At 38.0% G+C, this 22,005-nt stretch overlaps 1 protein-coding gene across 3 annotated transcripts in view; it reads left to right on the forward strand.

Moving 5' to 3' along the window:
- Window positions 1-22,005, forward strand: part of TECPR2 (tectonin beta-propeller repeat containing 2) — a 41,337-nt gene that overhangs the window by 7,090 nt on the left and 12,242 nt on the right. For all 3 annotated transcript variants that reach the window (XR_005257002.1, XM_038137194.1, XM_038137195.1), the window contains 13 exons: window positions 627-784; window positions 1,881-2,193; window positions 2,999-3,131; window positions 4,457-4,885; window positions 5,497-6,494; window positions 7,896-8,079; window positions 10,094-10,267; window positions 12,405-12,585; window positions 14,077-14,218; window positions 15,429-15,669; window positions 16,409-16,498; window positions 17,328-17,561; window positions 21,110-21,258. Coding sequence is in view for 2 of the 3 variants with exons in the window: in XM_038137194.1 (XP_037993122.1) it covers window positions 627-784; window positions 1,881-2,193; window positions 2,999-3,131; window positions 4,457-4,885; window positions 5,497-6,494; window positions 7,896-8,079; window positions 10,094-10,267; window positions 12,405-12,585; window positions 14,077-14,218; window positions 15,429-15,669; window positions 16,409-16,498; window positions 17,328-17,561; window positions 21,110-21,258 (3,426 nt within the window). In the remaining variant the exon portion in view is untranslated. The remainder of the gene's footprint in view (window positions 1-626; window positions 785-1,880; window positions 2,194-2,998; window positions 3,132-4,456; window positions 4,886-5,496; window positions 6,495-7,895; window positions 8,080-10,093; window positions 10,268-12,404; window positions 12,586-14,076; window positions 14,219-15,428; window positions 15,670-16,408; window positions 16,499-17,327; window positions 17,562-21,109; window positions 21,259-22,005) is intronic.

Genomic DNA, 22,005 nt, shown 5'->3' on the forward strand with positions numbered 1-22,005 from the left:
CAGCCAGTTTGAAAGGTGTATTTTTATCTGATGTAGCTCTGTTGGTGAAGTATTTCTCCCAGAATTGTTCAGCATCTCAGTCTAGAATGTAGAATGAAAGTAACATTTGGGTCCTGCTGGCTGACTGGCATGTTACCAATAAATGGAATTTTTCTCACATCTTGTTAGTTAATACAGACCTGAGATGTCAACAAATTCAATGCTAACTGGAATTTTTAAATGGGAGAAAAGTTTAAACAACATCTGATTTATCTGTGACTGTCCCTCAATTTTGTTTGACAGAAATCACCAAAATTAATGATTGTCTCAGCAATGCATGAGCTGGCAGTGGGGAAGAAGGAAGAAAATGTGTCCTAAAGTTCCTAAAGTTTCTGTTGATTTCAAGAGAAATGTATTAGCTAGTATTCCAAGAGAAACTGCATTTCACAGTATGCCACACACAATTTAACTCTCCTCTTGCCTACATAAATTAAGTCCCTATTCATTAAGTGAATTTCATACAACAGGAGTTCAAAAGCTTTTTGTTTGTTTTCTTTTTTTCTCTTGGGCTCATAAATTTCTTTGAAATGTTACTTGTATTTTTAGGAGGGTTTGACTCTTGTGAATTGTGTGTGTGTCTTTGAAAGGGTATTTGCAACTCCAGCCTTGTACTGGAAGAGCCATCTTCGATTGTCCAGTTGGATTACAACCAGAAGGTGCTGCTTGTCTCTACTTTACAGCGGACTCTGCTTTTTTACACAGAAGAGAAATCCGTCAACCAAGTTGGAACACAGCCCAGAAAAAAGTAACCCTCATAAAATCCTGATGCGGGCTCATCTATTAATTCTTGCATTTCAAAGTGAATTACAGACAGAACGATCTAGGCAGTAAAATTAATACAACGCAGCAGTCTGCTCATAAAAAGCTAGTTACAATAGCTGTGTGTGATCAAACATGAAATGACAATTATACCTATTTAGAAAGTATGTGGTTGCAAGTATGTCACGATCATATTTTCAAGGCACTATTAGGCAAAAATATTTAAGATGTTTTCTTATTTTTTAAACTGAAAACACTGCCAAACTTTCTCTGCAGTCCTTCTTTGTTTACTGTGACTTGCAGTGAGCAAGCATTGTAATCAAGTCTGTCATGAGTGATGTAATACTTGATGCAAAAAGCAAGTCATCATCCCTGTTTTTCTTATACGCTGAAGTGAGTTAACAGGGAGAATGTATAGTAAGCACTTAAATTTGAGTCGAAGACTAGGAACCTCTTGTGTGGCTTTGACATCTTCTCTTGTGTAATCTCTCTTGGGTAAGGAAGAGGGAACCTGGTCATGGAACAGCACGACTGACCCTATCTCTAAGGAGAGGAAATTTACCCTTGAAAGAGGGTTTATGTTGTATCTTTCAGGGATATGAATAGTTAGAGGAGTACCAAGGTCTGTCTTATATGTGAAGGGTTTTCTTGGATGATAGTAATGGTGTTTCTGTGGAATGAAGGGTTTAACAGCTGAGGTCTGTTCTATGCTTCTTGCAAGTAATAGCTGTCAATTTCTTAGGATTAGTTTGTAGTGTTTTGCTTGTTTTTTATTAATTCTGGGAGAAGGACAAGTGCATAGTAGGATCTTTTTGAGGTGGGCAGAGTGGCATTAAGGCTATGAAGCTTATTAGGAAGAGTCATTTAACTTGCTTAGTTGATGCAGTGTCTGACATTCAAAGCTGAGGGGAAACTTGTTATTTGGATTTACTGCTCATGTCTTACTGTAACTAAATTTGTACTTCAGACGTTTGAATATTTTAATCAAGGAGTTTTGATAATTTGTGAATTTGTGCCATTAGTTTTTAAATTGTTTCAAAGTTGAGTATATAGCTTTTAAAGTAAATTCTTTTGCATTTTAGCACTGGCAAATTTGGAGCATGTTTTATACCTGGCCTGTGTAAACAGAGTGACTTGACACTATTTGCTGCCAGACCTGGGCTTCGTCTGTGGAAGTCTGATGTTCATGGGACTGTTCAGGCCACATTCATATTGAAAGATGTATTTGCTGGAGGAATAAAAACTTTTGAACTGTATCCTCGTTTAGAACCACCTGACAGAGGAAGTTACAGCTCTCCAGAGAAACACCTTGGGCTTGTGTCATGCTTTTTCCAAGAAGGATGGGTGCTGACCTGGAACGAATACAGCATCTATTTACTAGACACTGTGAACCAGGTAGATAAATCTCGGGGCTGCATATTTTGTTTCTTCCATGTTTTTGTTCATGATATGCCATGAGACTCTGTTTTGGTTATACATTCTATGGCTGTGATTTAAATCCCTATTTAAAATTAAAAAACAAATAAAAATTTACTGTCTCCCTTCTCAAGTTGTCACTGCAATGATATACTCACCAACTAGCTCAGTATTGTGTTTATGAAAATTACATATATTTAAAGCTTTCAGTTAAGGTGTTAACATCACAATTAATTCTGATGCTTAGTGAAACACATAGAAACCTACAGTCTAGGAATTTGTGCAGAAAGATATTTTAGGCCTATAAAATGTGCCTGGAACTATTTATTCTTTCTCTTCTACCACTGTTGGGGTCTGAAAAAAAGATGTATTACCTTTTATTTGGTATACAGTGAAGGGTTAGCTATTTTGTTGTCTTAAAAACGCACATGAATGCGGATACAAGCTAGTATATTTTTGTCTAAATGATATTAAATATTCATACTGTGGCACTCTTCTGCCACCAAATTGTATATTGCTTAAGTTGTTATATTTAGTTGCCTTTAGTTGGACAAAGAATGGATCTGTGGAATTTAAATTAGTATAAAAATTGAGCTGCATCATGATTAAAGAGTTCTTTTCTGTTTCTTTTTTCTGTTTTCTTTTTTTGATAAGATAAAAATCTTTAGCCTGTACTGTTTATGTTGATTAAAATCCAGAGAATGCTTTTGTTAAGAGTACCATGTTGTGCAAACGCTGTGTTAATCTAATGCCAATTATTTCTTTCTCTGCTGACTCTTTACAGGCTTTGATTGGTGGCTTGGAAGGATACGGTGATATTGTGTCTGTGTCCTGTACCAACAATGAGATTTTTCTCTTAAAGGGAGATAGAGACATTATAAGAATTTCAAATAGACCTGAAGGACTGTCATCAATAGGTTGGTATAGATTAGTAAGCTTACTGTATAGAAATTGGTAAGTTTAGTATGTATAAATTAGTGTGTTCCTCATGGAACATGGTGCCTATTGTACTTTTTTAATAAGGGAAAACCAAAACCAATAAAACTGAAACACATCAAACCTCAGACAAATCCCTTCAGATTGTAACAAAAACCTGCCAGGTCCTGTAGAGTTACTCATCTGTTCTGATAGGTTATATTTAGAGATCTGGTTTATCTGCTTATCTGAGCTTCTCTTTTGGCTGCAGTGGGAATGGGGGCATTAAGAAATTAAATATGCTTGCCTTTTTTGAGAGTGGATCAGCATTAACCTAACGAGGCATCCCTAATCTGTGCATTTGAGAGCTCATTCTGAACCATGATGCTGAAGCAGTCTGCATTCCTGATCATGGTTATCCCTTTAGGATCAGTCTCAACAGCTGAATACGTTGATTCTGTGCCACCTGTCACCAGCCACGTTCCAGGGGGAATCTCAGCCTTCCTAGCAATGAAAAAGAAAGAACTGGCAAATAAATCCAATGAATGCTCACTAAAATTCCAAAAATAATTTGACTGTTTCATACTTGTTGCCATCTGAATTAAACATTTATGTTACTAGAACTCTTTAAAAGGGGCTACTAATGCATTTAAATACTCAATCTTAGTTTTCTTTTAGCAAAATGCTAATAAATGTCCTATGCATCTCATTCAGTGCTGGAAAACTTAACTTTCTTGTCATTGCATATTGGCAATAGCTTTAGTCATTTAGTCATTTAGGCAGGTCTTTACACACAAACTTCTAGAGACTGTTTATTATTTTAATTTCAACTTTCAAGTATAGTTTGAAAGGAGCCTTTAGAAGTGTATTTTCTGCTAATCACTACAGTGATTTATCTGATATTTTTCCTTGATTTTTTTTCCAAGCTACTGAATGTTTGAATGAAAAAGTTAAAGATATAGGATGGCACTTCAGTGTGTGATAGAATTGGATCTTCCAAGCTGCAGACCTGTCCTGTTCTTTTTACATAAGCATAAATTGAGAATTTTTCTAATAGAAGTTTGATACAGGGTTTGGGGGAGGTGCTTTCTTATAGATAAATTTCCAGGGAGTTTATAGTGTGTGTACATGCTCACAGATATTTATTTTTAAATGTTGTTAGCTTAGAATTTTTTTTTTTTTGCATAAATATTCTTTTCATTCAATACTCTCTAAAATTATGCCCCTACTCACTTGATGCTAGTATTTATACTTGAACTATTTATACTTTTATTTTTCTTTTGGACAATTTCACATGTGAATTCAAAATTGTCAAATCCTTTAACAGATACAAGTCCTAAATTGCTGACCCCATCATCAGTAGTTTCATCTGTATCATCCAGCCCTTCAGTGGAAACAGAAAAAAAAATGGTTACTTCTCCTTCAGCTACTGGTGATAAAAATGGCACTTCTTCAGTGAAAGATGATCTGGAAACTCCAACACTATCAGAGAAAAGTTTTGATAGAGTGGGAGACTTGAGCACTGAAGCCAGGAAAAGGGGCTGCTCTGTAGTCAGTGAATCACGAAGCAGGAGCAGCTCTGTGAACTCCGTGGACAGTGGCTCAAGCTTTATGATGTGTCCAGACCAACTTCCAGAAGCTCAGAGAGAAGGTCAACTTTCTTCACAACGGTTCAGCACCATCAGCTCTGAAGATTTTGATCAAGAACTTATTGTAAAGCCAATTAAGGTGAAAAAGAAAAAAAAGAAGAAACAGGGTAGGTGGAGCAGAACTTTCCCTGACGCTGCACATTGTGAGAGCACATTACATGGAAGAGTCTGTGTTGGGCAGGCTTCCTGTATGTTGGGGTGTTGTGCTTCTGAAATGGTTGAGGGTTTGTGGTGGGTCATTTCTGTTTAAGATGAAAATCTCCTTTAAAAGTGATAAATTGATGAAGTCTTTTTAGATCTGTTTGGAGTTGATTTCTTTTGTTTTGCTTTATGTAAACGTGCTTTGAGTTCTAATGTATTTGTTAAAGGGACCACACAGTGGACTCTGTGTCCAGTTTTATGCTGGAATTGTGTAATATCTTTTCATCCTATTCAGAATATTTGGCAGTGTCTTTTTTAGCCATCCTCTTTAGTTTCATGAAGTAGTGTGAGTACTCGATTATTTTAATTGTTTACTGTATTAAGACTTTTTTTGGCTTTATATGTATTATTTAATGTTAAATTTGCAAAAAAAAAATCAGTATGGTTAAAATTTAGATTTAGCTTTGTTCTTCTTCCAGTTCTAAAAATATTTTAATTTCTTGCTTGGCCCAGGGATTTAAGAGATTTTATTAATACTACTTTTCTCCTCCTTTTTCATGTGTGTGTGTGATAACAGAAGGTGGAACAAGGAGAAACCACAGCTCTCTGGAAGGCACACCAATTTATGAGCGTCAGCTTTCTGGTGACAGTCCACATTCCTTGAATGCAGACTCCTTTTCCATGACTTCCAGCATAATGAGTGGCAGCATTGATCATTTGAGTACTGGGTCTCCAGATCAGGAAAGTATGTTCAGCATGGAGTCCCATACAATCTTGCAAGAAGATAACGGTTCAGAAACTTTCAGTGTCCTGCAGTCTCCTGAGTCAGCAAACGTACTGATTAATGAAGAAAATGGAGATGTGGCTGATTTACAGAAGCTTCCAAACAGTGACAGTGGCATGGGTACTTCAGCTGTTATAGATACTTTGACATCTGCATCTCCTCTGATGCTTACAGAAGACTTGACAAGCAGTGTTGGTGGTGAATGTAATGGTGGTGTGGTTTCTGCAAGCAATGAATGCTGTCCTGGAAAGCTGAGCCAGGAGGAGGAGGAGGAGCAGGATTTTCCTACATTGTGTAAAATAGATGAAGACTTGGATAAAATGAAGCTGCAGGAGACTGAAAAATCTTCTGAAGATCCAGACCTTACAGACCAGATGTTTTTGGAATGTGACAGTATACTTGGTGTCCAGACATCTCTGACAAAGGAAAGTGATGAAACTGGTGAGGAAGACCAACAGCAGCTCTCTCTAATCCACAGCGCTCTGTCAGACCCTTCTGCACTCCAGTGTGACATCTCTGACAATGTTCATTCAGATAACTCTTCCATTTCTGGGTGGAATTTTGAAAGTGCAATCAAAGCTAAGTGTAGTTCTAGCACTGCTGAAAGGGTAGCAGACACTCATGAAAGTAGGACTGAAAAATCTGCCTCAAGTGATGAAGAGGATATTTATGGACATGGATTGCCATATTCATCCTCTGAGACCAGCATGCCTGAAGTTGGTGCTGTGCCTGGTGCACAGGATGTAGCCAAGATAAGCCTAGATGAAATGGTGCTCTTAAAATCTGATCAGGTATTTCTTTTCAGTTTAATTAAAGTACCTTTAACCTTAAAAAGAAACAGCTTTTCAAAATAAAGATTCCTGCAATTACTGTCCTTTATATCTTTAGGAGAGCATTTTTTTTTAATTTGATTCAACACGCAAGTAAAATATAAAGCCAAACAGCAGTACGTGTTGTAAGTCTTAAAAAATGTGATGTATCTGACTTCAAAATGGGTGATGTGTGCTTACAATGCAAAGAAGCTGTTCTGGCTGTATTATTCCCAGCTCAACAAAAATGCTGTTAGAAACCCATCCATTAAAGAGTGAACAGTGAAACCCAATCACACTCAAAGGCTGCTGCTTGTTTGGATCTCCAGTAGTCCAAATTCTGCATGATGCTGTTCCCAAATTCAGCTGAGTTCATGAAGAATTAATGCTAATTATCTCACATGGCTGGCTTCTGCTTAAGGATGGTTTTACCTCTAAGTACTCAGAATAAGGATTAGTCTTTGCCCCCTAGCCAGTAGTGGCTAGTACTGTTTAAAATGTTGACAGTTTCCTTCTTCTGTTATCCCTCTTTCCTTCACAGTTACTTTGTGGGTAATCCTCATAGATACTATAGAAATGAAGTACTAAAGTTAATTGTAAAATCTGCAGAATTTCCAGAATCACTGGGACTTTTAGCAGAAGTTAAGAAGGAAATGCAGTTCTTGTAGGGTGGGGATATTTAGATCTGTAGATATTTAGATCTCTTTCTTTTAGATCTCTAACAGCCTTGCATTGAGATGAACCAAATACTAATTCATAAAGGTTGAGTTATAAGTTGATAGTGTCCTGTCTACTGATAACTGCAGCCCAAAGTGCAGAAGATTTTTGTTTCAGGTTATGGTATTCTTACACTCTGTCATGTTAGAAACCTCCCCTGTTCCAGAAGAGAACGACATATAATATATGCAGTGCTTGAGTTCACCTCATGCAAGCAATCAAAATTTAAGAGAGCAGGCTGTAAACCAGATTTCTGCACAACGTGGCTCCGCTACCATACAGAGAGTACCAGAGTTGGATATTCAGCTGTCTCTGCCCTTCAGCTGTCTTGTTCCCTTTGCTCATCATTTCCTAGACAATGAGTAATTTCCTGAACTACGGGCAGACCATATCTTTTCATATATTCTTTCTTTGGAGCTGGATGATGGGGTGGTGGGGTTTATTTTTTTGCTAAATCTGCTGTTGGAGCAGTCTCATTGTGCACATGCAGCCTTAGAGAACAGTGACAGATGTAGTTTTATTTTACACAAGGCAAATTTATTCATTGATTAAAGTACTTAAGTTTAACTTTTTTAAAAACAAAATGTGGGAGCTGCTCTTCTTATATACTCATTTTCTTATGCAGTTTCAAGACACCTGACACTGTTCTGACTCTACAGTTTTTAGTTTGCAGAGAGCTGGATGGGATACTCTGGCCCTGGATATGGCATCCTGAGCCTGGTTGTCTCAGAAAAATACATTTGGTGCCTGGACTACCGAGGCAGCCTGTACTGCAGTGCCCTTCCTGCGGCCGGCCTGCGCTGGCAGAAGTTTGAGGATGGAGTCCAGCAAGTGGCAGTTTCCCCCTCAGGTAGGTTGGCTTCTGCTGCTCTGTTGCCTTGTAAATATAAAACTTGGATAGACTTGGCCATTTTCTTTGTTTTTTGAGGGTTTTTTGGTTGTTTCTTGTGTTGATTTTTTTTTTTAGTATCAGTTATTATTTAATTAGGTGTAATTTGTAATCTTTGAGATTACATATATAGTTGAATGAATGTGTAATTTCCACATAGGCAGTTTATTGTTTGTTTTTTTCAAATCGGTTACTTCCAGAAACTTGGTTGTTTAGGGCTTGTTTCATGTAAAAGTATTGTGTTGGTTTGGATTTCTTTTTGTTTGTTTTTTTTTAAATAGTCACAGTTATATGACTGTATCTTCACTACCTCTCCATCCCATGTTCTAGTTTAAGTGGCTGTCTTTCTAGGAGGTTCACATTGCATTTTGGGAGCTTTTCAACATGCACTTATTTGCCTGGTTAAAGTGAACATCAGAAGTAGTAGTTTAGTGGTAGGCAGAGAAGAGCTCCTTGTCTATACAAAACCTTGGTTTTTGTTACAGAGCTGTAGAAGTTCTTGGCTGTGAGGGTGGTGAGGCACAGGAAGAGGTTGCCCAGAGACACTGTGGATGCCCCATCCCTGGAAGTGTTCAAGGCCAGGCTGGATGCGGCCTTCAGCAATCTGGTCAAGTGAGAGGTGTCCCTGCCCTGGCAGGGGGGTTGGAACTAGATGATCTTTAAGATCCCTTCCCACCCAAACCATTCTGTGATTCACAATTTTAAAGTTCTTTTTCTTGTAAGTGTAGAACTGGCTTTGTGTATGCGTGGGTTGGTTGATTTGATTTCTTTTGAAATACTGAAGAAAAAACTTTGAAGTTTTAGTACATTTGCATATGTATTTGTTCTGAATGAGGATTACGTTGGATTAAAATTAAGCAGGTTTTTTTAATAAATTTGAGTCACTTTTGGCCTTCCAGATTGTTCCAGGACTGGAGTTGAAAATACAAAGTTTCTCAGCCATTTAATTTCTTTGTCTCCTGCCTTGCCACTACTTTTCTTCCCTGTCATCTCTAAAAGCACGTGTCAGTCTTCCCTTCTGTTTGTAGGGGAAGACTTGCTATCTGTTTTGAAAGAAATTCTGTTTGATCTGCAGCCGAGCTTTGCCGTAGCCAAAACAATTTGAGGGTACTTGTAGTAGGTGAGAGTGTGTGTTCATCCAGCTCAGTGTCTTACCCTTAAAAGTGGTCCAGCAGGGTCCCTGCAGGAAAGTGAAAGGCATGGGCATGTGCCATATTTGTTCGTGGTAGTTTCAGGCTGCAGTTGATGGTGGCTCAAATTGCCTGGACAAAAAGGTTGTTCCTCTGCATTTCTTATCCTTCAGTTCCAGGAATTCACCCAGCTTTTCAGTGAATCTGTGCAAGTTTCTAGCATCCCCACTTTGCCATGGATGTGTTAATGTGGAAGCCTCTTAACCACAACATGTCAAAATGGAATTAAATGCAACTTTGTGGAATCATTCAAAGGAAATTAATATGACAATGTACTGTTCTGGTACAAGCCAGGAATTAAGTTTGTCGTTCCATTTGTTTACCTCTTTTTGAGATATTATTATATATTCGAATAATATCTCAATATATTGAGATATTATTATATATTATTATATATTTATATTTATTATATATTTACCTATTTTTGAGATATTATATATTCTGAGATATTATATATAATTAGATATATTTTATATATTATTATATATTATATAGATATATATTTGAGATATTATATATTTTGAGATATTACTATATAATACATATATTATATATAATATATTTTATATATATATATATATATATATATATATATACATTATTTATGTTACAGTCTTGCTTAAAAAAAAATAAAATTGTAAGGACTTTTTAAACTTGCATTTTTGTTTAATGGTATTGATTTGCTTTTCCCCTCCTATTAGTTCAGGTGTAGCTAGGCCGTGTCACCTGTGACTGTTGCAGTAATTGCTGAGTGCTGTTATGTTCTTTCTTTGCTTCTCTTACAGGGACTCTTCTCTGGAAGATTGAACAGAAGACTAACAAAGCTTTTGCTTGTGGAAAAGTAACTATAAAAGGAAAACGGCACTGGTATGAGGCTTTACCCCAGGCTGTATTTGTGGCTCTAAGTGATGACACTGCCTGGATTATCAGAACAAATGGAGATCTGTATCTGCAAACAGGTACCCGAAATAATTGCAGGCTCTTTGAATTTTTGTGGGCTGAGATTATTAGATTTCAAGTCTGTAGGATGATGGCAATTTGCTATAAACTTTTATCCACAGCCATTTCACATAATGAAACCTTTTTATCTTGAGAAACACTTGGAAACAGTTGTGAGATTTTGTGTAATTAGGAGAGTGGAAAAGCCAGTTCATGGCCACTTGTTTTGTGTGTGCCAAGTGGACTACCTACAGTACAGAGAATTTATGGCATGGGGAAGATAGGAGATGGATGGAGATAAATGGAATTACAGAAAATATCAAAATAATATCCTTGCTTTGAAAGTGGTATGGTGCACTGAAACAACTCAGCCTTAAGTGGGCAGAATAGGGAAAAGTAGGTGGTTTGTGTTTTGAAAAGCACAGATCTCTAGAAGGTAAGAGTTATCACTTGATAATGACAGGAGGATATTCTGAGACAGAAGGTGGTGAAGTGCTTTGCAAGTATAGACAAGTGGTATGTGTTTTATGTGATAGAGAAAGCAAAGCCATGGGGGAACAGAATGGGCTGTGGAGCAGGAATCTGCAGCTGCCTTCTTCCTGGATGTGAATGAGGCACAAACTGGAAAAAGGGGTAGTGTAGTGGCAACTTTGAAGTTGTGGCCTTAGTTTTAAGTTCTTCAGTGAATAGAAGAGGATGTATTTGGAAGGTGCTTTGCAGACAATATTCAGGCTAAATGCAAGCAGCTAGGATGGAGGATGGTAGAACTAGTTTTAGAGATAGGGGAGAAAAGTACCAAGGACTCTCAGGCATGTGAGGCTTGCACAGAGTTACTAAGGAAAAATTACCATAACATGATGAAGGAATTACTGGTGAATGAAGAGGAGGACTGGGTTAAGGGCAGACTGTATAAGACATATACAGACAGGACACCATGTCTGAGTGGCTATCAAAATTCTTATTTACCTTTCACTTAATTTTGGCACTCTTGTAATTTCTCTTTTTACATTTAGTTACTGTAGCACAATGCAAAAATTCTTTGTGATAAAGAAAACTGTTTTGGGTACACATCACTGTTTCAAAGACACTGTATTAATTTTTTTTTTTTTTTAGTTAAGTGTAGTAGTACTAGAGAAATCAAGTGGCCTGCCCGTGGTCACATGTATACTGCCAACAGGCATGGATAGTGGTGATGGAGAGTAAATTTTGGATGCTAATCATACAGGGCTCTGTGGAGGTTTGATTCAATATTTTTCTTCCCTTTGAAAGATTGGTTTGATTACATCAGCTTATATTCTGCTGTTCCAGGGCTTCCAGATTTGTCTTTTGATGCAAAAAATAAATTCTCAGTATATCAGTCTTCTAATGAGAGGCAGCCAGTCAAAATTGTTGCTCCAGGATCTTTTCATCCCCTTCACTGTCTTGTGTAACATTTATAACAAAAGTGTGTGCTCAGAGGTTTAGAAATGAGTGTTCTTGTTAGTCTAGAATATATTATACACAAGAGTCTGTTCATACTGGCTTTGGCAGCATAAGGAGATGAAACAAAAGCTGTGTCTCCTGAGATGTTTCACATGCAGTTTCATGTGTGTAAATCAAGCTTCAGTGTAATTGTAAAGAAGACATGTTCTTGTAGATTAGATGTAGAAATGTGTGCAAACTGCCTGTAAATCTACCAGGACCTCTCTGCTCCTTTCAGTACTACACACTGTGGCATGCTCTTTTGTAATTGCTCTGCTGTCACTACTCAAATCAGGTTGCTTCTTTCCCTGGCACGTTTTGGGCAAAAGTTCTTCCATTACTGGCTTTTTCTTTGACACTTCTGTCAGCTATAATAGAGGTTTTATAAATGGAGATTCCTGGTGCTGACACTAGAGGGAGAAAAGGAACAGAAATGACAGGACTCGACATGCACTGTGCAGGATGTTGAAGGATGTAGTGTCTTATTTTTTAAAATGTAACATCAGCTATATTAGAGGAAATTATTAGTAGTTTACAAAAAGAACAGTCACTCAAGGAAATTGTGATCAAATGACAAATGTTAGCATGTGAAAGAGCTTCCCTTCTGCATTTTCTTTTATTGAGTTGCTTTATCTCTTTCCTTTTTGTTGCAAAAAGCCAAAGTGTGTAAAGCAATCCTCATTTTCTGATTTCTAGGCCTGAGTGTGGATCGTCCTTGTGCCCGAGCAGTAAAGGTTGACTGCCCTTATCCACTGTCACAGGTCACCTCCAGAAATAATGTGGTGTGGGCTCTGAGCGAGCAGCGGGCCCTGCTGTACCGCGAGGGCGTGCGCAGCTTTTGTCCTGAGGGAGAGCAGTGGAAGAGTGACATTGTCAGGTAATGACTCTGCTGGGACATGCTGGGTATAACCAGCATGACACAAATTATGGTGCTGGAACTCCTTGATGTTTGAAAAAGTATTACCTGAGCTCGTGTGTCTGTATACCACTGTGTGTGTGTGTGTATATACCTATTTTGGCTGGCTGTCTGTGTATACTTCCTTCCTTCCTACCATCCATCTATCCGTGACTGCTGTGTAATGAAAGGAGTTGTCATAAACAAAAGCAGGTTTAAAGAGTGACAAAAAAATTTAAAATATCTTTATTATGTCTGTCAATGTGATTTTCTAATAAATATTGCTTCTTTAATCTGTGGCATAATGGTTTTAAGGAGTTCTCCATTTTTTGGAGAGGTTTTTTCTTACTTTTTCTTTTTTTTTTTTTTTTTTTTCTTTTTTTTTTTTTTACCTGAGATTAAATGTATGCATTTTTCTGGTCATCCAGACAGCTGGATAACACTTCTGCACTCCCCAGCCACAGATTTTTATAAATACTTTGAGTAGTTGGTATTTAGCTTTGTAGTTGATCCTATGCCCGTAGTAGTTCCTCTGTGATAAGGTTAAAAGCACTGAGTCTCTACTGCTGGCTTGAGAATGTAGAATTTAGTGTCTCTTGTGACATCAGCCTGGTGCAAATTTAGAAAGAAATTCAAGTTCTTGTTATCAGGAGATTTTATCTTCTGAATATCCTATTGTGAAACCTTAACTTGTGCTGCCTCCCAGCCTGGTATTTGACTCTTGAAGAGTCTGAGAAACTACTGTTGTCTTTGTTCAAATGTGAAACTTGCTCGTACTCTAATGAGTTTGTTTAATGAAAAGACCTGCTGACCTACACCTTAGGTACATTTCATGTTCTTGGTCTTTGTGTTAGAATTGCAGAAGGCAGTCACTATTTGTTCTTAAATTGTCAGGAAAGGTTATCTGAAAGAACTAGCATTGTTTGCTACCTTTTCAGTGTCTGATATGATCACCTGACCCTGTTGACTTTCTGAGCTTGAAAATCATTTACTTATGCAGGAAACTTCCAGTCCTAAATTCAGCATTTATCTCTGTCACATAGTTGAGCTGAGTTTTCTCTTTGTGGTCCCTGAACTGCCCGTATTATTCTCAGAATAGGTCAAGGAAGTTGAGGAGATAGATTTTTGAAGCTGTTTTATCAAAACCTTAAAGAACACAGCTCTTGATTGCTTATTTACTTAACAGAATAGGGCTTGTTTAGTTTTATTGTTATGTATCCAAGTTTCAAACCTTGAGTGATCTTTGAAGGACTCGTGGTCTTTGTTGTAGTTGTTGTTGAATGTTTATTACTTAAACAGATAATATATAAAGTACTGAATAACTGAAAATTTAATGTCAAATGTGTTTTTTAGCTTGGTCCCACTGAGTTTCAACCATGTTAAACTATTAGCAATGTAACAGCTTCCTTAAAATACCATTAACACAAATTGGCGTTAAGGTTTTTTAACATTTTTACTTGTTTGCATTTCCAGTGAAATGCAAGCTTTGGAACCAGTGTGCATAACCCTCGGCGATCAGCAGACACTGTGGGCTTTGGATATCCATGGCAATCTCTGGTTCAGGACTGGTATAGTTTCAAAGAAACCACAAGGAGATGATAACCATTGGTGGCAAGTAGGCATTTTTTAATTTTGCTTTCAGTTTAGTCTTTTACCTTGGGTTGATTATTTGTGTTGTTTTCCCACAAGATTTTAAGAAAAAATTCAATTAATAGTACACTTTATTCAGTATGTTAAAACTTCTGTGTGGCTGTGGCTGAAATCCCCTTTCTGTGTCTGCTGTAAAGAGGGAAGGAAAACCATCCCGTGGCCATTCAGAGCAGCATTGCAGAAGCTTTCAAGAGCACAAGAAATGCTCTGCCAGGTCATAGGACATATTGTTGAGGCAGAGCTTCAAGTCTGGCTGCTGAATGCGTCCTCTTCTCTTTTAGTGCCCATCCTTTTCCTTAGCTAGAGAAAATAAATAATAAGTCACCACGCAAAAGAATGTGTTTTGTATTTTTCTATTCAGTTGAGGTTTCTTTGAGTTATGTGGAGCTGCTTGCTTCAGCCACAGTTCATGTGGGTGAAACCAGCTCAGTTAACTGCAATTATTGTCTGGTATTGATTTGGAATTCCTGCCTCTGGTTTCTCCAGCTTTTCTTGTTTTCTCCAGAGATAGGGGTGGGGAAGAAGGGAGTACAAAAACAATCTTGCAGAAAATTTGTCAACATGCTACCTTGGTTACAAGAATTTTGGTCTATGTGCACGTATAATCCCTTTTTGCATGTGGGCATCAGGAGTAGCTTGGCTTTGAGGTTACTGGCAAACTGCTGCTCTTTTTGTGCTCTTAGAAATTTCATTCCTTTCTAGGAGTATCCCAGAGTGTTGCCAACCTAGTTGTCCATGACAGAACTTGGGCAATTGCTTATTTAAACCTCCTGCACTGTGAATTAAAATGTCCGTGAGTTAGTTGCAAAGGAGTATTGCATTCAAGTTTTTGTCCTGTAGTTTTGTTACACTGTGCAAGTTTCTCTTCCTTTGGGAAATTGAAAATTTATCTCTTAGTTTGCAGAGTTTGGCATGTTTTTAGAGGGACACATCCTAAAACAAAGTCCTATCTTAAAATGCAGATTTCTAAATGGATTGTTGGATAGAAAGGAATTGTAGGCTGGCATTTAATTCTGATTTTGGCTTATTAGCAAGACAATTACTCAAAACGTACCATTTTTAATTTTCCCTTCCCACACTCTAAATTTTAAAAAAGCTTCTGGTGAAAGATTGTGCAGTTCACCCCAGAGCTTAACTAAGTATCAAGAGCACGTTTTTTTTCTTTTTTTCCCCAGGTAAGCATCACTGATTATGTCGTGTTTGACCAGTGCAGCCTGTTCCAGACCATAATCCAGGCAACTCACACGGTGGCAACAGCAGCTCAGGCACCTGTGGAGAAGGTGGCTGACAAGCTTCGAATGGCATTTTGGTCACAGCAGCTTCAGTGTCAGCCCAGCCTCCTTGGAGTTAATGGCAGTGGAGTCTGGATCTCTTCAGGCAAAAACGAATTCCATGTAGCAAAGGGAAACTTAATAGGTTGGTGTGCTTTTGCATCTTAATTTAAGTTAAGAATATTAAATAGAAGGAAATAACTAACTACAACTCTGTCACCACAGAAATTACCCATGGCAAGTCGGGGCAGCTTTAACTTGTTTAAAAATTAAATTAAATCATTTATTAGCATTTGGTCTTAAATACTTTGTCATTTAAAGGGAAATATTTTTCATGGAACAATCATTGTCAGCCAGTGAACTGTGCACAAGTTACTGCTTTTAACACCTACATTTGTCTCTTCTCTGGGATAAGGAAATCTTAAGCTGCTGAAGCTATTTTATCTTGCACAGTGGAGTCTGGCTCATGATCAGTGTGACTGTGCAAGACACTAATGTTACAGTTTTTTAGTGCTAATAGAGGGGTTGCTTTATTTTTCTTGCTGCAGTTCTCAAAACAGAATACTTATTTGGTACATTTCTTTCTTTAGGTAAACACTAACAATACATCTAACATACCTCATCCCCAAATTGGTCCCCTGTTGAAGACCATTAATATTCTTCTTTATCCTCTTCTGCATTCACAAATTTCTCTGTGTGTTTACATAGGTGTTGGGAGGAGACTACCACTTCCCCCAACAGTATCTTGAAAGATTTTCATAGAAAATCTTGTCTAAAATATATTTAATAAAATCGATTGCAATAGAATTTCTTCTAAATTTGAAATAACAAATTTTAACAGAAAACTGTGTTTCCTATTAATGCTGCTTGTTCTTTCTTTCAAGGCACGTATTGGAATAATATTGTGCCTCGTGGTACTGCTTCTGCCACAAAATGGATTTTTGTGTTGGCTTCCCCAGCTTCGTCTAAAGAAGGTTGGTAAATCAACGGTGCAGGTGTATTTATAAACAGAGTGGAATTGATGGTGTAAGGAATTAAATATCCTGAATTGCTTCAGATACTGGTTGTCTTTTTTGCTTGCGGGGATCTAAAGTAGTTGAAGTAGGGTTGGAAGTATGTCTGTAAAACTACTGGAGATTAAAATAACGTATTATTTACTCTCGCCTTTGGTGTGGAGTGGCATCCAACAGAGAAATGGGTGGTCCTCAGGAGCAGCAGCTTCCTAAACTGCCAAAGCATGAATTGCCAGAATTTGTAGTTGGAAGTTTCAGAGCATGCTTTGCTGAAATGCCTGTAGTAACCAAGTGTTTCTCCTGTCAGTGCAGTTACTGCAGCAAAATTGCCCAAAGTGAGACCCTGTCAGGAAATTGAACTGCTGGTTACAGTAGTTAGCAACTCCATTATCTAAGTACACTGGCTTTAGCAGCAAAAATGTGGTTTAGAGCTGAAAAAGAATGCTGCTTTTGAAAGGCTATTATTGAGGATATAAAAGAGCAAAAGAATAAAGAGAGGTGATAGTGCACTGTTACATGTGTCTTCTCTCTATTAGTTCCTTCAAATGAAACATTTCTTCAAATGAGATCACTTACTACTTCCTTTATTTGAGAAATGGAGTATTTAAGTGCCTAAATAAGGGCTTAGGGATGTGTATTTGTACTTCAAAGCCTTACCCTGTGAGCATAGCCACGAAACTTTAGTTTTGCCTTCAAATATACTGATTTTTTTTTCCAGAAAAAGGAGATGTTTAAGCTTTCTCAGAGTGGATTAGGAATTATTTTAATAACAGAAGTGTCCTTTCCATAGGAAGCTTTTTGTGGCTGTGCCAAAGCAACAAGGATCTGTTTTGTGTCAGTGATCAGAATCCTCATTTTCGTCCTTCTACGGTGCAGCTACCACCAGAGGCTGAAATGGTGCACTACTCTGCCTGCCAGGATGCCATTTGGGGCTTGGATAGTCTCGGGCAGATATTCATCAGAACACTTTCCTCCAGCTGCCCAACAGGAATGCATTGGACAAAACTGGATCTCTCCCAACTAGGTATGACACTTTTGTTGAGTGGACTGTCTCTTAAGCACACCATATTTTCCAGAAGTATCTTTCAGTTTGCTGATGTAGAATATAACATTTACTGGATTAAATAGTGCCTACTGGCAGGTGATTGTAAAATATCAGGAACAGTTGTAGCTTTCAAAGAATGTTCTGTTTAGCCTTTTCCTGGAGACAAGAAGATTTCTGTTTGCAAGGTACTTGGTGTGCGTGTGTTGGTCAGGCTGAAGTGGCTCAGCCTGACACAGTGCTGTGCAAGGGCTCCAAAAGCTTTAACTAGGCTGGCTCATGTACCTCAATGCAGCCATAATCACCTGATCTAGGGCACAAATGCCTGCATTTTGTGGTTAAACACATTTTTAGCTCCTGCCGAGGAAGAACTGTGCTCCAAGAGTTGAATCTTTCATGAATGATGCAGCTGATAACACTCATGTTCAGATTTATAGTGATGTAGTCATTCAGCATAATGCTTAGAATGTGATGCTGGCTAACTGCTCTTTTCATCTGCTTAGGTGCTTGACCATGATTTGATCACTGAAATGTAGTTGCAGTTTGAAGTTTGGCTCTGGGGTAATCAGGTTATTTGCCACTTTCATGAGCAGTATTCTCGTCAGATTTGTTTAATAGTCTGACTGTTAGAACATTCTTATATTTGTGCTAATCTGCACACTTGTTTCAGGTGAAGAGAAAGGAAATTGAGACTATGCACCATTCTCTCACCATTTTAAAAATAATTCAACTGGTTTGCAATTTTTCCATTTTTGATGGCAGTGTTCATGACTGGTGTGATAACAGACAAGCAATTTTTAATTTAAGGTTTAAGGAAAGGCAGACACAGCTGGCAGAGTTTAAGCCTCGTGTACAATTTTAGTGTATAGTTTATAATACTTCCTGGAAAAATTATAAACCATGTCTTTTAAAATTAACTTGTTTTTCAGTTGTACACCAGTTATTTTTCAGACCTGATGATTTGCTTCCAAATCACTCATCATACCATAGTTTAAACACTGATGCCTTTTACTGACCTACAGGATAGATTTGGCCACTTTGTTCTTCTCATGTTCCTTAGTGTGACTTGAAACTCTTTTCATGAACCACTGCTTTTCTAGCAGTTTAGACAGTAGCTGTTTAAGTGAAAAAATAAGTAACTTCTGGCCACTGTCTGAAAATCTCAAAAAAATTCATACAGGAAGTCAGTGTAATTGGTATTAGCTGGCTAATACTTGGCCTGTGAACTTCAGCAGTTCAGAAGTTCAACCTTTACATTCAGCTGTTCCTGTCAGCTCTGGCACATGGTGGTGGCATAGAAGAGATTTGGGGTCAGGAAATACTCAAACACTCCACTGTACCTGTCACTGTGGGTTAGCACTGAAATGTGACAATGTTTTAGGCATTTTTCCTCCATTTAATTGCATGTGGTACGTCACTACTTAACAAGTGCATATCCATGGCTATAATAGAAAAGCCTTTATTTGTTGTAATGGGACTGAAGAAATTGGAGAATTATTGTTATTGTGTCAAGTGTATGTTGAAGTTTGCTCCAGAAACAGGTCTGTGACTGCGGAGTGCAGACAGGGTGGGAGCAACTTTCTGTAAAGTGCAGTTCAGAATTCTGTACGGAAGTGATGGGGTTTACCAGTATTAAGGTTGAAATATTCTTATTATGTTGGTAGTACCTTGCCTTTTACATTATGTACTGGGAGTAGCACCCAGTAGATTATTTTGATTAGCGTTCCACTATCACTATCAAGGTTTCTAAACACAGTAGAATGACCTTTAGGTTTTAGCAATAAACAATGCTGCTGGTTCATGCTACTTGCTCCAAAACAGTTGGTCAATGTGGTTAACCTGACCTTGTCCTAAGATACAAATGGTAGGTGGGAGGAGGGAGAAACCCCAAAACATTTACATAAGGGCTGTGGTTTTGAATATCAAATTGTACTGTAGACGTAAATAATACCAGCTTTGCTGGGTAGGTGATATGTGATTCCATGTGTGAGTGCCTGCTGCGTGTCTGGATCAGAACGCTTGGACAGCTGAGGTGTCATGTGACAAAACCATTGCTTTGAGGCATACTTTATTAGAAGAAATAATGAGGTTTTGAGTAAGATTTTGGCTTTGCAGCTCGAAGTCAAGCCTCTGTTCTCAAAAGAAAGTTGCTATAGATGTTCTCATCCCAAGCAGTAGAAATTTTTGTTTGTCATTTTGGTTTTTATTTGAAGCTGTCTGGTTAAAGGAAATTTTGGGATGAGATAGGTTGATTTCTATTCCTGCATTTCAGAAAATTAAATAATTTTGGTTAATGAAATCTGTTTACTACAGATAATTAAAAGGTAAAGCTATGTTGTCCTGTTTTTTCCTGTTCTTTTCCCCAGCAAGCCCTAACAATTGGGAATATTTCATTCTGCAGAAATAAATACTTTGAACTTGCACTCTGTGGGATAAAATTCCAAGCCCTTCTTTAAAGAATGATGCACTTTACAAGGATTTGTTGCCAAATTTCTCATCCCTGAAAACAGAACTGTTACCAAGAATAGGACATCCCAAGCAGCACCGGCATGTTCAGTCACCAGCAAGGCCTATTTTTAGAGTCTTTAGTTTGGAGTCTGACCAGAGCATTCCTTCTATAGTGGATCTGTACTGCTTGGGTCCCACTTCCTTTGGAACTTGTTTTCCATTACTTAGCTTTGTTTTGTCCAATATGGGGTGAAAAAAGGAAATCAAATGTTAGATACATTATGTCATGTGGCTATTTTAAAGTTAATTTGAAAGAGTAAGAGTTTCAGTAGACAGTTAACTAGCAGTTCTTTTTAGTCTAAAATACCAGGTTTGCATCTCTACTGTCTTTGCAGGAATCTAGAGTAAACCCAAAAACAAACCACGCCGAAATTCCAACACACACTTATTTGGCAGCTTTGTTTTGATGGTGCTGACAGGGTTAAAATACTGCTGCACATTTGAGATTGGTGTAATAAATATGTACAGTGGTGAATATAAATCCATTTGAAAATCTGTTCCTTTATTTACAGATGTGACACTGGTATGTTAACACTGAAATGCATAACACATATGCTCTCATATTTTTGAAATGCTGGTGGTGTTAGGAATGTTCTTTGCTGACTGTATTATCAGATTGACACCTTTAAAAGTCTCCAAGCATGGCCAGCTACAGAGAAGAGTTCACATTAGGTCATGTGAAAGTTTGTCTAGGCACTGATAACATTTGTCAAGGAATGGTTCCCTGCTTGAATTTGGTTATTGTAATAGATTATTTATAATGTGCTTTAGAAATTGCATTCTCCTATGACTAAAACATTTATTTTTAGATTTAGAAGAGAAATTTCTCACATACGTACTACCTGTTGGTTTTGTTCATTGTATCCAGCAATTTTTTTTATTCTCCCACAAGTTGTATTAATGTCTAATCATTTTTATGTGATTAAAGCTTGTTTAACACAACGAAGTCTAAATACAAGTTGTGATTATTAGCTGAGTTGGAAAGGAAAATGCCAGGTTGCTAATAATCTCTTTGTTATTAGGTGGTGTAAAGCTGATCAGCTTGACCTGTGGAAATCAGCATGTTTGGGCCTGTGACACCAATGGTGGCATTTATTTCCGTGTGGGAACTCAGCCTCTTAACCCGAGTTTGATGCTTCCCGCGTGGATAATGATTGAGCCACCTATACAGGTAAAATGTTGATTGCAATTCTTTGTAACCCAGTGGTTTAGCTCTATGCTAAACAATAAAACAGTAATTTTAGAATTCCTGGGAAACGGTAGAGCCAGGTTTTGTAGTAGAGTGTAGCATAGAGCTGTGCCCTCTGTGTACTAAGCAAGAGGCTGGATGGGCAAATGGCACAGAGCAGAGGGTGTGGGAGGACTCTGCTCAAGTGGCATGGTGCTGAAGGGCCTGCCTCCCTCTCCCTTTATCCTCACCCTTGTGAGTCTAGGATGCTTGCTAGGGTGCTGTGCCTGAATTCAGGGGGGGACTTTCCTCGTCATACAGTGCTTTGTAAGCATGCAGTACAAATGCAGCTCTTTTCCCTTGTTACCAGAATGGGCAAACTGTATATCCTTTCTACCTGCCAGCTGGGAGGGTGGGAACTGAAAGAAGCCTCCTAAAGTAACCTGGAAGCATATTTGGAAAATATAGAAAACTGACAAAATCTGTTTCTCCAGTGTCTGTCTGTTGTTTGGTTTTTGGTTGTTTTCTTTTTAAATCTCTCCTTTAACCACAGTGCTTGCTTTCATTGCTGCTCTAATACTTTGCAAGTTAATCTATGAAATGGGAGTAATTTCTGTTGTGGGTTGGGACTGCTGTGATGGAGCTGACCTCTGACTACTGATTTCATTCTTTACTCTTTGGCAAGAAATGGCTTGAACTGAACTGTCTGCTGATCTAGCACAGTGGCACTGGATGTGTTTGCATACTTGA

The sequence above is a fragment of the Motacilla alba genome, chromosome 5, assembly GCF_015832195.1.
Source record: "Motacilla alba alba isolate MOTALB_02 chromosome 5, Motacilla_alba_V1.0_pri, whole genome shotgun sequence".
Taxonomy (NCBI): Eukaryota; Metazoa; Chordata; class Aves; order Passeriformes; family Motacillidae; genus Motacilla; species Motacilla alba.